This window comes from Uloborus diversus, chromosome 9, assembly GCF_026930045.1.
Source record: "Uloborus diversus isolate 005 chromosome 9, Udiv.v.3.1, whole genome shotgun sequence".
Lineage (NCBI taxonomy): Eukaryota > Metazoa > Arthropoda > Arachnida > Araneae > Uloboridae > Uloborus > Uloborus diversus.
Genome location: NC_072739.1, coordinates 76,444,082 through 76,458,026, shown reverse-complemented (window position 1 = coordinate 76,458,026; position 13,945 = coordinate 76,444,082). Strand labels below are relative to the sequence as shown.

At 31.4% G+C, this 13,945-nt stretch overlaps 1 protein-coding gene across 1 annotated transcript; it reads right to left on the bottom strand.

Annotated features, from left to right (window-relative positions):
- Positions 1-1,605: 1,605 nt before the first annotated feature.
- On the bottom strand, positions 1,606-13,657 carry LOC129229696 (F-box/SPRY domain-containing protein 1-like). Its single transcript, XM_054864059.1, has 3 exons — positions 13,076-13,657; positions 4,964-5,221; positions 1,606-1,783 (listed from the first exon to the last, which is right to left on the bottom strand). The coding sequence occupies exons 1-2, from the start codon at positions 13,655-13,657 to the stop codon at positions 5,000-5,002; spliced, it is 804 nt and encodes a 267-aa protein (XP_054720034.1). The 3' UTR covers positions 1,606-1,783; positions 4,964-4,999.
- Positions 13,658-13,945: the final 288 nt, after the last annotated feature.

Genomic DNA, 13,945 nt, shown 5'->3' with positions numbered 1-13,945 from the left:
CAGCAATGATGTAAAATATAATTTATTCTAAAGAAAAGAAATATAGAATGAAATGAAACACACAACAAATATACATTTGTTAAATTTTTGCTCCTAATATTCATATTTTATTATAAATAAAGAAAAAATTTAGTGTATACTTTTAATCCATACGAAAGAAAAGCAATCCTTGCAACCCTGATACTTGAAGAAACATGTTCTGAATAGAAGATAAACATTAAAAGTATTAAAAATGCAAAAAATATTTTAGCTAAAAGAAATAAGTTTCTTTAACTTAGTGCAGAAAGAAATGAATGATAAAATAAAGATTATTAAAGCATTAATCATGAAAATCAGTATCTGTAATGTTCTTGCAAAATCGGTACTTCAATAATGCTAAGTGTATCACTTATTTTCTCTATGTTTCAAACTATTTTGCTTTAAAATTTTGATCCCTATTTTTTATCTCTTGAGTAAACAAAAAGCTTTTGTTTCATGAATGAATTATTAACTCACAAACACATTAAAAAAAAAAAAAAAAACTAAGGAAATAATAGGTCATCAATATTGACAAGATATATTATTTTCATCAGTTAATCACCGCGTGACAAACTGATTATTAATTTTATTTATGCTAGTAAATATAAAAATTGTTGCTAAGGTGCATTTGATACTTATAATCTGAGTCCGACAAACCCCGCATACCAGGTAGTCAGGGTAACCAAAAAAGAATTTCTTGGTGACTAGTTCTTTCAAACGCCATGTTACAATATTTTTTCCTACAAACTCTCAGAAATAATTTGTCTGACATCTTCATTTTTTTCTTGGCTTTTTTTAAGACAATGAAGTTACAAATTAAAATAATTAATTTCATTTTCTCTAGGAAAAAAAATAGACTAGTAAATTCAGAGATTCGGTTAAATAGAGGATGGTTAAAAAGAAATCTATGTGTCAAAAAAAAAGCCTTTTTTTTTCAATCTATTTCTCCAAGATCCATCAAGTTGGAGATAATAATGAACAGTATAGCTTAAAATAAAATAGGAAGAAAATACTTTACTATAAAAACATTATGCAAATGAAAATCATATGACAAAGGAAATGAGGCTTTCAAAAAATATCCCCCCAACCCCCTACATTTATTCATAATTTTCTTTTAATGTGTTTTGACTAACTGAGATTTTTATAAAAGGTCAGTTTTAACTTTAACTTTGCTTTTGAATGTTAAATGCAAAGGTAACTGCCACAACTTTTGTCAAACACCCTAACGTTTTATGACTAAATCTTCCAGGGTTGCAAGGTGCATTTTAAGGACAATTAAGAAGATGTGCTTATTTAAAACCATATTCTCTCTCAGCTGCACTAATAAATAAGTACTAACATACCCGGTGCACAATTAACACACATGCATTCAAAGTTAGGGAATGACCACAGCAAAACTTGAGCAATGGATTGCTTTTTGCTTCTTTTAACATTCTCTAAAATTATAAACATGTCACAGTCTCAGGTATAAAATAAATATTTATATATCTCAATATAGATTTAGCTGTACAGCTCCACAATTTCGCTTTCAATAAGCTGTTAATTTGAAGGAAAAAGTCAATAACTTTTTTATCAGCTGAACAATTATTTAAAATTTGTAACATTTTGTTAGGGATGAAGGTAGTTTGATGGAAGCATGAATGTCTCTGCGACATCGTACCCTTCACACATGAAATGAACTAGAAATGACATTTGGTATCAAATATGGCACTGTGACAGAAGTCATTAGTTAAAATGTCCAGCAGTCTTCAGTTCAAAAACCAACCTGAAATCAAAGAAAATTAATGGAATAATACAAGAACAAAATTAATGATGAATGAAAATATTGCAACTCTTTTGACTTTTGCTATTAACAAATGAGGACGCATTTGCTTAGAGTGATATGTGCAAGAATTTTTCATTGCAATTATTTAATGTGTAAAAATATAAATTCACCATCAAAAGATTCAAATGGTTTGTAAGGGGAGGTGGGGCACGTTAGTCATCTTTTTTACTTATTTTTTATCTCATCAAAAAATTTAATGATTAGTTGGATTATCTACAATAAGTTTCACTAAACACTTCTGAACAGCAGATTATTTTGGAAGTGTTGAATTGAGAAACTTTTTTTTACATTAATTTCCTAATGGAACCTCATAAAGTGGACCCACGGGTGGGGCACGTTGGTCTGCATAACTCAAACAACATTTGTTATACTTTTAGTGATAAATACTATTAAACTTGGTAACTACCTTTTTCTCTGTTGTGTGTAGAGTGAAAAATATTAAGTTAAAGATCAATATAACATATTAAATTGGTTTTTTGATAAATCATCTTTATTTAAAAACAGCAATAAGCATTCACCATTAGTAAGCAATTATTTTTTAAAAATGAAAAGAAAAATCATAGAATATTGTTATAATTATTGAGATTTAAGAGCAAAAAAAAAAGTTTTTAAATTATGTGGGACAGATTGATTGGGTCCAACTTGCCCCACAGAGTGGACCAACCTACCCCACCTTCTTGGTCTGAAAAAGTGATGTCATAATTTTTTTCTTTTTGACAAAAAATCAAAAAATTGCCAATTATATCGAACAAAAGGAACTTACTTTAAGAAAGTAGTTCAATTTTTCCCTTGCAATCTCTATGAAAAGCATTAAAAAAAATAAAGTTAAAAGTTTTCTAAAAATTACTCAGGACTACTGAAATAACACTTCCTGAAATAAAATTTGTTCAATATAACTGTACCATATGATTTCATTATGGGATTTGTAGGACCATAGGTGCTATTTGTTGGTCATAAAATAAAAAAAAATATTAATAGTATTAAAATAATTGAGACTGGTCCGATGTGTTCCACGGTTCAACATACCCCACCTCCCCCTAAATGATGATAATCCAAAAACCGTTTGATAAGATACATTTTTGAGTACAGGATTTCATAAAAATTGTATCTGAAATTCCTGTGAAACATTTACTACACCCTAAGCATTTTTTCAAAGTCAGATCGCAATGTAAGCTCTTTTCAGTGATAAATATGGCGTTCTATTTGAGCCAATACTTATATGGAGGAGTATCATTCTAACAAACAAGATGCAATAGAAGCATTAAAATAGATTACTTTACAACAAGGTCTCAACAATTTAAACCAATTGATATAATCAGTGACAGTAATCACAATTTAATTAGATTAAATATGTTCTTTCTCATTTCTATCTCATACTACACTAACAAACTGGCTTATTCTTTTGCATATTTATAGTGTATTACTATCTATAATGAATCCAATTGGAATTATACTCATTTGTATGGAAGTTTTTTGAGGACTGCTTGAAAATCTTTGTATTGTCTTGTATTTTTTTTAAATGTCAAATTCAAGTTGAATTATATTTAAAAAATAATCAATAATAATAGTTTCAAAAATTTTAAAAAAAAATCTGATTTAATTTTTAAAAATCTAATTTTTTGGGGAACAAAAGTTATAATTTTTTACACCCTGCTTTACTGGTCAAAAATGTAGTAAAAAAATCTTCTTTCAACTATGGATTAAGATTCTGAAAACATTTTATGAAACATTGGTTAAAAAATAAACACACCTCTAGTAAAGCAAATTTCAGGAATCATATCAACATTCTATACTGTTGTGAGTAAGAAAGTTAAAGAAAACCAGAAAAATGTCAATGAGCAGAAATCTACATTATTTCAGCAAAATCAAGCCTTAGTTGTGTTGAAAACATCTATAAACTATTATGAAACAAATACACAACAGCCCATTTTTTGAAGATAGATAACAAAAACAATAAAAAAAAACCATGTTTTTTTTTCCTAGGTCTATCAAAATAAAATCATTTTTTAGACTTATGAAATAGTTATGCTCAAGGCGTAGCCATAGGGGGGCAGCAAGGAGCAACTACCCCTCACTAGAAGAGAGAACCTTTAATCCCCACTCTCATTCCTAATGTAATCAAAGATAATTTAAATTTAAATTTTAAGCAGCTCTATTTCATAAAAATTCTGGGGGAGGAAGGAGCCGCCCCATAGTTTGGTTCTCCCTTGCATCTGACTATACATAGCTACTAAACTTTTTTTTCCGGGGGGGGGGGGGCTTTAACTCCAAAGCCATTTTTGGAGTTCAACACTGGATTTGTGGGGGTGGAGGAGTGTTAAAAAGCTACTAACTTGTTCTTTATATAATGCTTCCCCCTCTCTAATGAGAATCCTGGCTATGCCCAAGGTTATGGATTACAAATTTGAAATATATAGGTAATTAGTATTTCATCTCAATTTTGCCTTTTAAAAATAACATTAATTTATTTTTCTAGGGTTGGTGTTTTACTCTACAAAAGAATTTGGAGTCAAAACTTTTGAAATTCAAGTAAAATTTTGCTGCAAGCCACGTTTTGAGAATAAATTTAGCCATTCTAAAAAGATTACATTTATTTACTTCAGTTCATACTTTTTATCATATAAATGTGGATAATACAATAAATCACACAAGTCTTTGTATTATGTTTGTCAAGCCGCTGTTGACGAATGTCAAATTAAGCTTTTCAAATGTTTGAAATGATGTGAGAAATGTTATTTCATGTTTGATGGAATTGATAGTATGTATTTAAAATATGATATGATTGTGATTTATACTTTTTAAAAATGACCTAATCTGCAAAACCTTTAGAACAGCCAGAATCTGAAGCAAATTACAGTATAATCTTGATTTAACCATTGTCAAGGAACAGGAAAAAGCTATCGTTAAGTCAAGAAAATCATTAAACCGTGGAGCGTAGACCTTCAATGCAGTCAAATCCAGGCCAGTGAAATGTATACTTAAATTGATGAAATCATTAAATCGGGTATCGTTAAATTAAAGTTATACAGTATTACTATTATTTATTTATTTATTTTAAAATTAGAAACCCTTGTGAAGCAGAGCAACAGTTATATGAAAGCAACAGGATCATCTGCTTACCTATAATTCAATCAACTACAACTAAGTGCAGTTTCATCAACCGTCCAACGGATGCCCCAAGTAAACCATGGATACTTCTGTATTCCCATAGACTGCGGATATTGCAGGGTAGAGTTTCTTGTCAGGAAGTCCCCGAAAAGCAACTCCTAGGAATTCGTAGTTTCTCTCAAAGGCAAGAGTGTTGTCTTCACAGTCCAGAATCACACGGATCCGCTCTCCAACCTGCACAGGCACCATGGGAGCAAAATCCATGACTTGCTGCACAACAAATGAACACTCAGTCAAAATACAGAGTGTCGCTCTAAGATTGTTGCAAATAAATTTCCAATTCAAAATTTTATTCTGCTTTCAAGAAACTACTTTCTTTTGAGAATTTCAAAATGAGAATAAAATACACCTGTCCTGTCTTTAAACTTTTTTAATTTTCTTTCGCAAAAATGTAGAGCTGCCAACAAATGATTAATTTTTGGGTTCTGCTTCTCTGAAGAAAAGATGATTACATTTAAACCCGATTCAAAAATTCATTTTCTAAAAGCTAAACAAAAGAGTAAAGCTATTCATAGCAAGCTTATCAATTGCACAAGAAATTTGGGAGAAAAAAATCACTTATTTATATTTAATTTTTTAGTATTTAGTCTACTACTTGGAATCTTTCAATCATAATTTTAAAACTGCTAGAGTAAAATTTTTTTGCAACAAATAATATTGCAATCACATGCATTTTGCAATATAAATTTGTACTCAATTAATGTCATATAAAAGTTCATGGTTTTTGCAAACTTCAGAAACGTATAATTCTTTATTTCAAACATGTGGATCATCGAAAATAAATTTTTTTCTTTAAAATTTTAATAGTTTTGCTGGGAATAAAAAATAATAAATATTAGCTATGTATCCTATTAAAAACTTAAAATAAATGCAACAAACTTGATTGTTGGAACAAAAATTTTATGGGAAAATTAAAAGTTGCAGGAAAAAAAGTTAATAATATTGTGTGATACATATTGACTTAATTTTAAATGAGTATAAAATAAGAGCAATTTATATTTTAATACTTCTCAAGATCTTCCTTAATATTCTTTAAGATCATTTGTTTTTTTGCAAAGACATATCCATATGAATTTTTAAATAAATAAATAAGAAAGAAAAAAAAAGAAAGGAAAAAAATCATAATTTTTCTTGACAAAATAGTCAATCTTTATCTTAAAATTGTTCCTCTGAAAAAAAAAAAACTTTACATTTGTTATTTTATAAGATAGCAGTGATGAATCGAAATTTAATTATAAGTTGGCAACCCTACAAACCTGAATGTTAAACACGGAAAATTGTTTTTTAACTTCAAATCCATTTCATTTGAAATTACTTCCGAAAATACATCCAACTAAATACCATTATCATCCTAAATGAATGACGCAAAACCGTAAAAGGATACCAGAATAAAATTCCAAGTGTTATTTCAATGCAACGATCTTTTTTGGACACCCTGCTACAAAACAAATGATGGGTGTAAAACCCTTCTTCAATGAAAATGTATGTAAAATAAATAAATTAGGCTTATTTACCTTAGCAATAAACATAAAACTCAGTGCTTTTAACAGTTGTATATTTAACAAAACAGGACAGTAGAACTTTTCAAAACCCATTAATGGTCTTGGGGGAGGAGGAGTCTTTTTTTTTTTTTTTTTAAGGGATGTCCATGTATGAGGGCAAATCAAAAAGTCTTTGCGCCTTTTTTTAAGCCAAAATATAGCTGTGAATACAAAGCAAACATATACATTCCTAGTAGTGACAGTTCCTTAAACCGTACCAGCCGTATATGCTTTTTTGCTCGGAAGAACAGAGCTCGAGCTGCTATCAGCCATTTAACATGACGGTTTTTCTTCAGACGTCCACAACTTATGAGCAGCGAATGTTATTCATTTTGTATGGACCAACGGACAAAAGCCCATAGCAATTCACAGGGGTAACTACAGTCCAGACCTTGCCTTAGTGATTTTCACGTTTTTGCTCCACTGAAGAAGTTTCTGACAGGACAGAGATTTACATCAGACGAAGAAGCCAAGAACGCGGTTTGACAGTGGTTCCACAGGCAGTCAGAAAAATTTACCACAGGGGATCTCTAATTTAGTGATGAGATGGGACAAATGTCTGAACCAGTGTGTGACTATGTGGAGAAATAATGTAAGGTAAATAGTACACTACTTGTAAATTCCTGTTTGTTCCTGTTTTTGGCGAATAAAAATAAAAAATATAGGCAAAAAGACTTTTTGATTTGCTCTCATAAATGAATGATTCTCAACCAGTGATGTACACTTACCTACTCCAGGTTTTAGATTTTTCATACACAAGCGATACATGATTTTTTTTATGGGATAATGAGGTTAACTACAAACAAGTATCAAATCATATTGATAAATGCTAGATTTCGACTGTTATAAAAATGTGTGAGCCCCAAAGTAGAATACTTTACGACGTTCTACAACATAAAATTATTTAACCAAAATTGTTCTGCAAGTACTTCAAGCATTGTACGTGAAAAAACGTGGCATTTTAAACAAATTGGGTGCCAAAAATTAAAATTGTTTCATATAGGATTTTCTTTTTTTAACCGGATTGTTGCTATTTATTTCTGTGGAAATGAGATATTTCCGGAAACATCATAGCTTTCAACCAAATGACTAATTAAAGAATTTGGAAAATTAGTTGATCATGAAAACTATAAAATCAACAAAAAAAAAAAAAAAAAAAAATAACAAGGCGTCAAACCTAAACCGATTGAGATTCTCCAAAAATAGTTAATATGCTTTCTAAAATGCATAAGAAGAGCAAAGATACTAAATTTTACAAAAATTTCATCCTAAGTGTCAAACCATTTTTTTGGTTAATTTTACATGGCATTAAGGAGCAATTAAAATAATGATACTAATAATGTAAAACACTTCAAAACTTTCTAAATAATTAAAATATTTTCTGGATGCAAAGGGATTGAAATCTCAAACAAGACATGCATGACATTGAACGGGTTTCAATAGCCACGTTCACAACACTTTTCGACCCGGTAAATCCCCGCTTTGACTCTGCAAAAAAAAACCGATTGAAAAATTCCCTGTTTCTATGTAAAAAGAGATTTCCAATTGTGCCACAGAAAGCGGTTTTTACCCAGCATCCTTAGCGGCTAGTAGACAAACTTGTTTCGCATAATGCATTCTGGGTAAAATTCCGCTTCGCTACCAGAAGCAAGCAGCAGGAGGAAAAATCCACATATACCCCACAAATAACCGAAATGCGGTGAACAGCAGGTTTGTCCACGGTCGAAAGTGTCCATGGAAATGGCCCTAATGTTGGCATGTTTCCAAAACATACGTGTATGGCGAGAATTGCAGTGGATGAAGATTGATTGGGGAAGTCCTAAAAAGGACTTGTCAAATTCAACATTGCAAGCTTTCCTCCAAATTATCGTACTTAACGAAATTTTTGATTTTCTTCTAATTTTAAGAAATCTGCAAAATTCTATCTTGAGTTGGAAAATATTTGTAAAAAACCTGCAGTTTCTGCAGATTTTCGGCACCGCAGATTCTACAGATTTTCTGCACCGTGGTTTCTGCAGAAACTGAAATTTGCAGAAATTTTTTTAGTTTTCCTCTCACATTTGAATAGAATTGTTCTGTGACTAAAGTTGCAAATTTAGTAGTACTCTGCTTTGGGGTGTGTAAGCAATCCTACAGGGCAATTCCATTGTGACGGGTGTGACGTTGAGACGCTATTTTTGAGAGTTGTATCTGAGTTTTACCCAGTTAATAACTTAGTAAACACAAACAAAGTTTTAAATGATGTTAACCTATGCATTTGCTTAAATAATTAAGCTAAAATGAAACTGTGGAAGTTTTCAATTTTTTTTAAAAAATATTTTAAAATTTGTGACGGGTGTGACGTTTTTGGGACATGAGTTTTCATTTACCTTTGCATTTGTACAATTTCCTGTGAATTTTTTAATGTTTCATTTCTGTAGCATTTTTTTTCTATTGAATGAGATTCAGATGAAACTTTAAAACACAAGATTTATAGCACAATTAAATTTTTTTACCTCGTAGGAATTTTTTTTCTGGCGTGACGGGTGTGACAGAATTTGTGACGGGTGTGACAGTGTGCCAAGTTGTGAATTTGAGAAGCAAATTTTTGAAGAACAGTGATCAGTACAACTATTAAACTGGACAATACTTAACATATACGTACATTTTATTGGAAATAACACCTATATAAACATACATACAACTGTTTTAGAACTTTCAGTAGCCTGTACTTGTTACAAGGGCTTGTGGAGCAACTTTTTAAAGAAAAGTACAGACAAACAGAAGAGTACATACAAATAGTGAGCTTGACAATAGTTAATATATACTTACATTTTATAAGAAATTAAAACTTATACCTATATGTACCATTGTTTTAGAACTTATAATGGCCTCTATACTTGTTACAAGGGCTGGTGGAGCAACTTTTTTAATAATTACTGATATTTTTTCAGATGAAATATCTTCTTTTTCTGGCCAAATCCAATGGGGTCCACTAGCCTGCATATATTTTAAACTTACTTCTTCTTTCGTGATGTCAATGTCCAAAACAGTAGCATAATAAAATTTATTTATGCAGTGCTTCGTACTGCTGCCTGTAGTGGTAAGTGAAACCAAAACAAAATCACCAATTGTAAGCTCAGGTGGTTGTAGGATCCTGCTAGGAGGAAGATCTACTGTTTGAGTTGATGTGACAGCTACTTTTTTTAATGTAGTCTTAGCAGTCTTTCCAATTAAAAGATTTGTAGAATCGCACACCTGAAAGTGGTGAAACGATTTTATGCCTTCTATTGCAATAGATTTGTCCCATCTTGATTACAACATTGCCTTTGACTGTAGTATTTGATGAGCTGTGACGTAAAAAGATGTAATATTGAAGAAAAACAGCTTCTGTTGTAGGAAAGAAACTATGATCTCTTCACCATCAGAATCACAAAAGAACTCTCGCAAAGAGATAGAGTTATATGAGATAAAGTTACATTTTAAAAATGTAAACCACATTTAATTCTATGGCACAGTTATGTCTATATAAAATTAATCTTATAATTTGTATTTATCAGAAAATTTATGAAGAATGAAAGAAAAATGAAATACTAAATAATTACAATTCTTGCCAAACTCAAATGTTTTGAATTTCAGGATTTATTACTATTTTTAAATCTTTAAATTTTTTGTGAAACAGAAGTATGTAAACTGTTCTATTAAATTTAGGAATTATTTTGAAATTTAGAAAGTCTTTCAAGTGTTGTCACACCCGTCACAATGATTTTATCACACCCGTCACAAACTTTTTGTCACACCCGTCACGCCAAAATTTTCATATTAATTTTTTTAATCAAATTTTTTTTTGTGTCATACTTAATCAGATGCAGAATAATTAGACTTTTATGAAATTTCATGCTTTTTCATAGAATACTGCATTTGCTATGCTATATTAAGCATCTTTTCTGTGACGGGTGTGACAGACAGACCTTATAAGTACATTTGTATTACAAATGTTCTTTAATGCATTTTTAGCAAATATTAAGTACTTTAAGAGATAGTCAAAGGTCAGAAATGACAATAAATGTACACAAAATAAAAATACTACTGTTTGAAGTATTGTTTCAGAGAGAATGAAAATACCCTATTTTTTCAAACTGAAAGTTTTTTATGTTGCACTAACTTTAATCCCCAAAAAATGAAAAACAGTAATTATAATGAAAATATTCTTTATAGTTTCATAATCCTCATAAATTTGACATATTATTTATTGCAAAAGGAGAATTTTGAAACTTTTACCCTCATGTCCACTTTTTCTTGGAAATGCCCTTTAATGAAAGTATTGCAGTACTGCGCTACTGCCCCTGGGAGTTACACTACTGGTTAAATTGTGTCTTCGCTTAAGGTGTTGTAAAAATAATGTTTTAGTGATATTTAAGTGTGAAAATTAAAACTGAAAAAGGAGGCAATATATGTCTCCTTAATAATATGCTTAATGTATAAACCCAATTCATTTACCATGCACAAAGTGGGTGTTAAAATTTATCTGAAAGCTAAATATCCCAAATAAATTGAGCAACCTCCCCCCTAGGGGGTGCTGACAATTTTGTGTGATCAGAACATCATATAGCAGTTCGTTTTCTATCAGATTTGCAACCCTAAGCTGGTGTTTCAAGAGGTGCAACTGTGAAGTGTTTTATAATAACCAACATTTGTATTAGTTTTTTTGAGGGAGAGGGGGAGGAATTTGCTTAGAAATGATTTATCTGATAGTGTATTTTGCGCAAAATTTCAGTTAACACATTTTTTTCAAAATATGTCTTTGTTTTTCTCTTTGTGCTCATGTACACATCAGGGTTGGCTTTCTGCCGGCAGAAACTTTTTGTCGTGCCAGTGGCAGAAACTGGTTATAACCGGTAAAAACCGGCAGAAACTGGCAAAAACTTAAAAGCATCTTTAATTACTTAAGTGATTGCTAAATGATATTCATTTAAGTAAACTCATCATTTAAAAAAATAAAATCCTATGCTAATGCCCTTGATTTAGTTCGAGAAGGGAACTTTTCAATTGCAGATGCTCCTAATGTTTGGATTAATCTAACAAAGGACGAAAAATCATATAGGTGCTGAGGAAAGCGGAGCGACTTACAAAATTAAAAGGCAATTCTGATTTTAATTTGCTCACTTATGTGCTTCATCATCTAAATTGTTTTTGATCGAAATTATTACGAGCTTCAAGAAGAAAGTGCCAGTATTTTACTTGCCAATATTAACATAGATTTTGTACCTAATGTCACAGCTTTGCAAAACAAATTGGCCCTATTTCTCGAAACTTATTTTTCCAGTCGAATTTCTCCCACTACCCCAGTTACTACACAGTTAAAAAAAAATACAATAGATGAAAGTTTTACAAACATTGCTTGTTCCTTCATGCATTGCCTGCTAGCTCTTCTGTTGCAGGAATATTCTAAAGTTTCTCATTTGTACATATTAGATTGAGAAACTTTAGATTTTAGAAACTACCTTTTCTAAGAAGCAACTGCAGGGTCTAAACAATGTAACATTTGATCTTAAATTGTGGTAATATCTTAATTAAATTGTGCTTTGGTTAATAATTATTTTTTTCGATGCATTTCCTATTGCATGTCAATAATTTAATTTTTTTTTCATTTTGTGAGTTTTTGCCACTTTCTGCCGCAAATGTGGCAGAAAGTGGTTTTTTCTCTTCCCGGTTTTAACCGGTTTGTACCAGTGGTTTTAACCGCCTCGGCAGAAACTTGCCAACCCTGGTACACATAGAAGAGCAACTACTCTTCAAGGTATTAGCTAAAGCAAACATGCAGTCATTTTCTTTTTAACTTAAAAGATAATTTTTTTCAGTATGAACTCTTTTGAACACCACCCTATATTTTTTTTTTTCCATTTAACTCCTTCTTTTAAAAACCCTTTTCAAAGAATAATCAATTTATTACACTCCAGAAAAGTTCTCTTCCTGCAGTTCACATATGTTTTGGATAATACACATATAGGAAAAACAATTTAAATTAAAATATATAGGTAAGACTTCAAGGTATATGAGAGCAGGAGGGGGAGTCTTATGGTAAGTACAGTAAAAAAAAGAAAAAAGTTAAATTCTTGCATAATATGAAAAATGTACACATGTACTCGCTCTTCCCTACACAGATGAGAGAACGCTTAATCAGGGATGATGATTAAGGGGGTTCATAGTGCAAACTGGAGCATTGAAATATTTAGCAGGGGCAGGTGCTTTAATGGCTCTTTTTCTTTAGGGAGGTGGGTATCACTGCTGTTGGGTGTGCGATGGGCACACCAGATTCAATTGCCTTATCAGTTTCAAATAAAAAGAGCTAATGAGAAGTGAATACATGTGATGAAAATGAGTTTACTAACTTACATATCTGCAAACGAAAAGACAACTCTAACATAGAAACTCTACATTTCACACTTTGATCAGATTAGATTTGACTACATTTCTTTGCTTCTAAATAAACTTCAGAAATACATTGAATGACTTTTGAAACTAAGAATTAAAAAATACCTACTTGATATTTAGGAGCATTATTTAACTGTGGATAATTTCCTTGGCTATCACCGTTATGAAGTAAATGATTATCCACTAAGTTCCAACCCCAACTTTCAGCATTGGAGCCAAGAAGCGCAACATAACCAGGACACTGTACAGGAGCTTCTTTGGTCGCAATACCAATAACTGCCACGGTGCCGAGAGGGCCTTCCCACCACACTTCCCAACAGTGGCGACCAGTTCTAAAGCCAATTTTACCTTTGGCTGCATCAGTACTTTGGGCTACGGGATTCCGGTGAAGTGTAAAACCATTTGGCTTGATATATACATTCCGAGAGCATTCGTTTGGGTCCCAAGCATGAAAAAATGCTCTCAGCTTTGCTTTGTAAGTTGGAACACTAGATAAAACGTCAGATCGTAAAGCATCCTCCGCGAGTTTACGTATACAGTGCATACGCCACACATCATTGTCTTCATCGTTTAATAACTTGTACCAATTCTTGCAAACTAAGGAGCAACCACGTAAATCATTCAGATCTAAATAAGAAAATATTATTTCCAAAACATTATGTGTTAAATTACCCCACCTCGCTTCCGCCATAGCAGAAAACAGAAATCGCCATTACTGAAGAAAACTAAACAAATTGGTGGTTACCGGTAACATATTATGCCGGCTTGAAATAACTTTCAATGGCTTCTCCTCTAGTGTAGAAATTATTCCTTTTGTTCATGTTTCATAAAAAATAATGAAACATCATTAAACAGTTTCACAATGAAAAAAAAGTTTACTTATATGAAATATGAATCAAAAATAATTCACTAAAAAATTGTAAATTGAACAAATGAGTCCATAACTTTAACTAAGAAAATATCGCGGCAAAATTTCAGT

Coding starts and splice junctions, on each gene's coding strand:
- LOC129229696 (XM_054864059.1), bottom strand. CDS start 13,657: ATGGCGGAAGCGAGGTGGGGTAATTTAACACATAATGTTTTGGAAATA. Junction 5,222..13,075: donor ATAATGCTCCTAAATATCAA/GTAGGTATTTTT, acceptor TTTGTTGTGCAG/CAAGTCATGGATTTTGCTCC.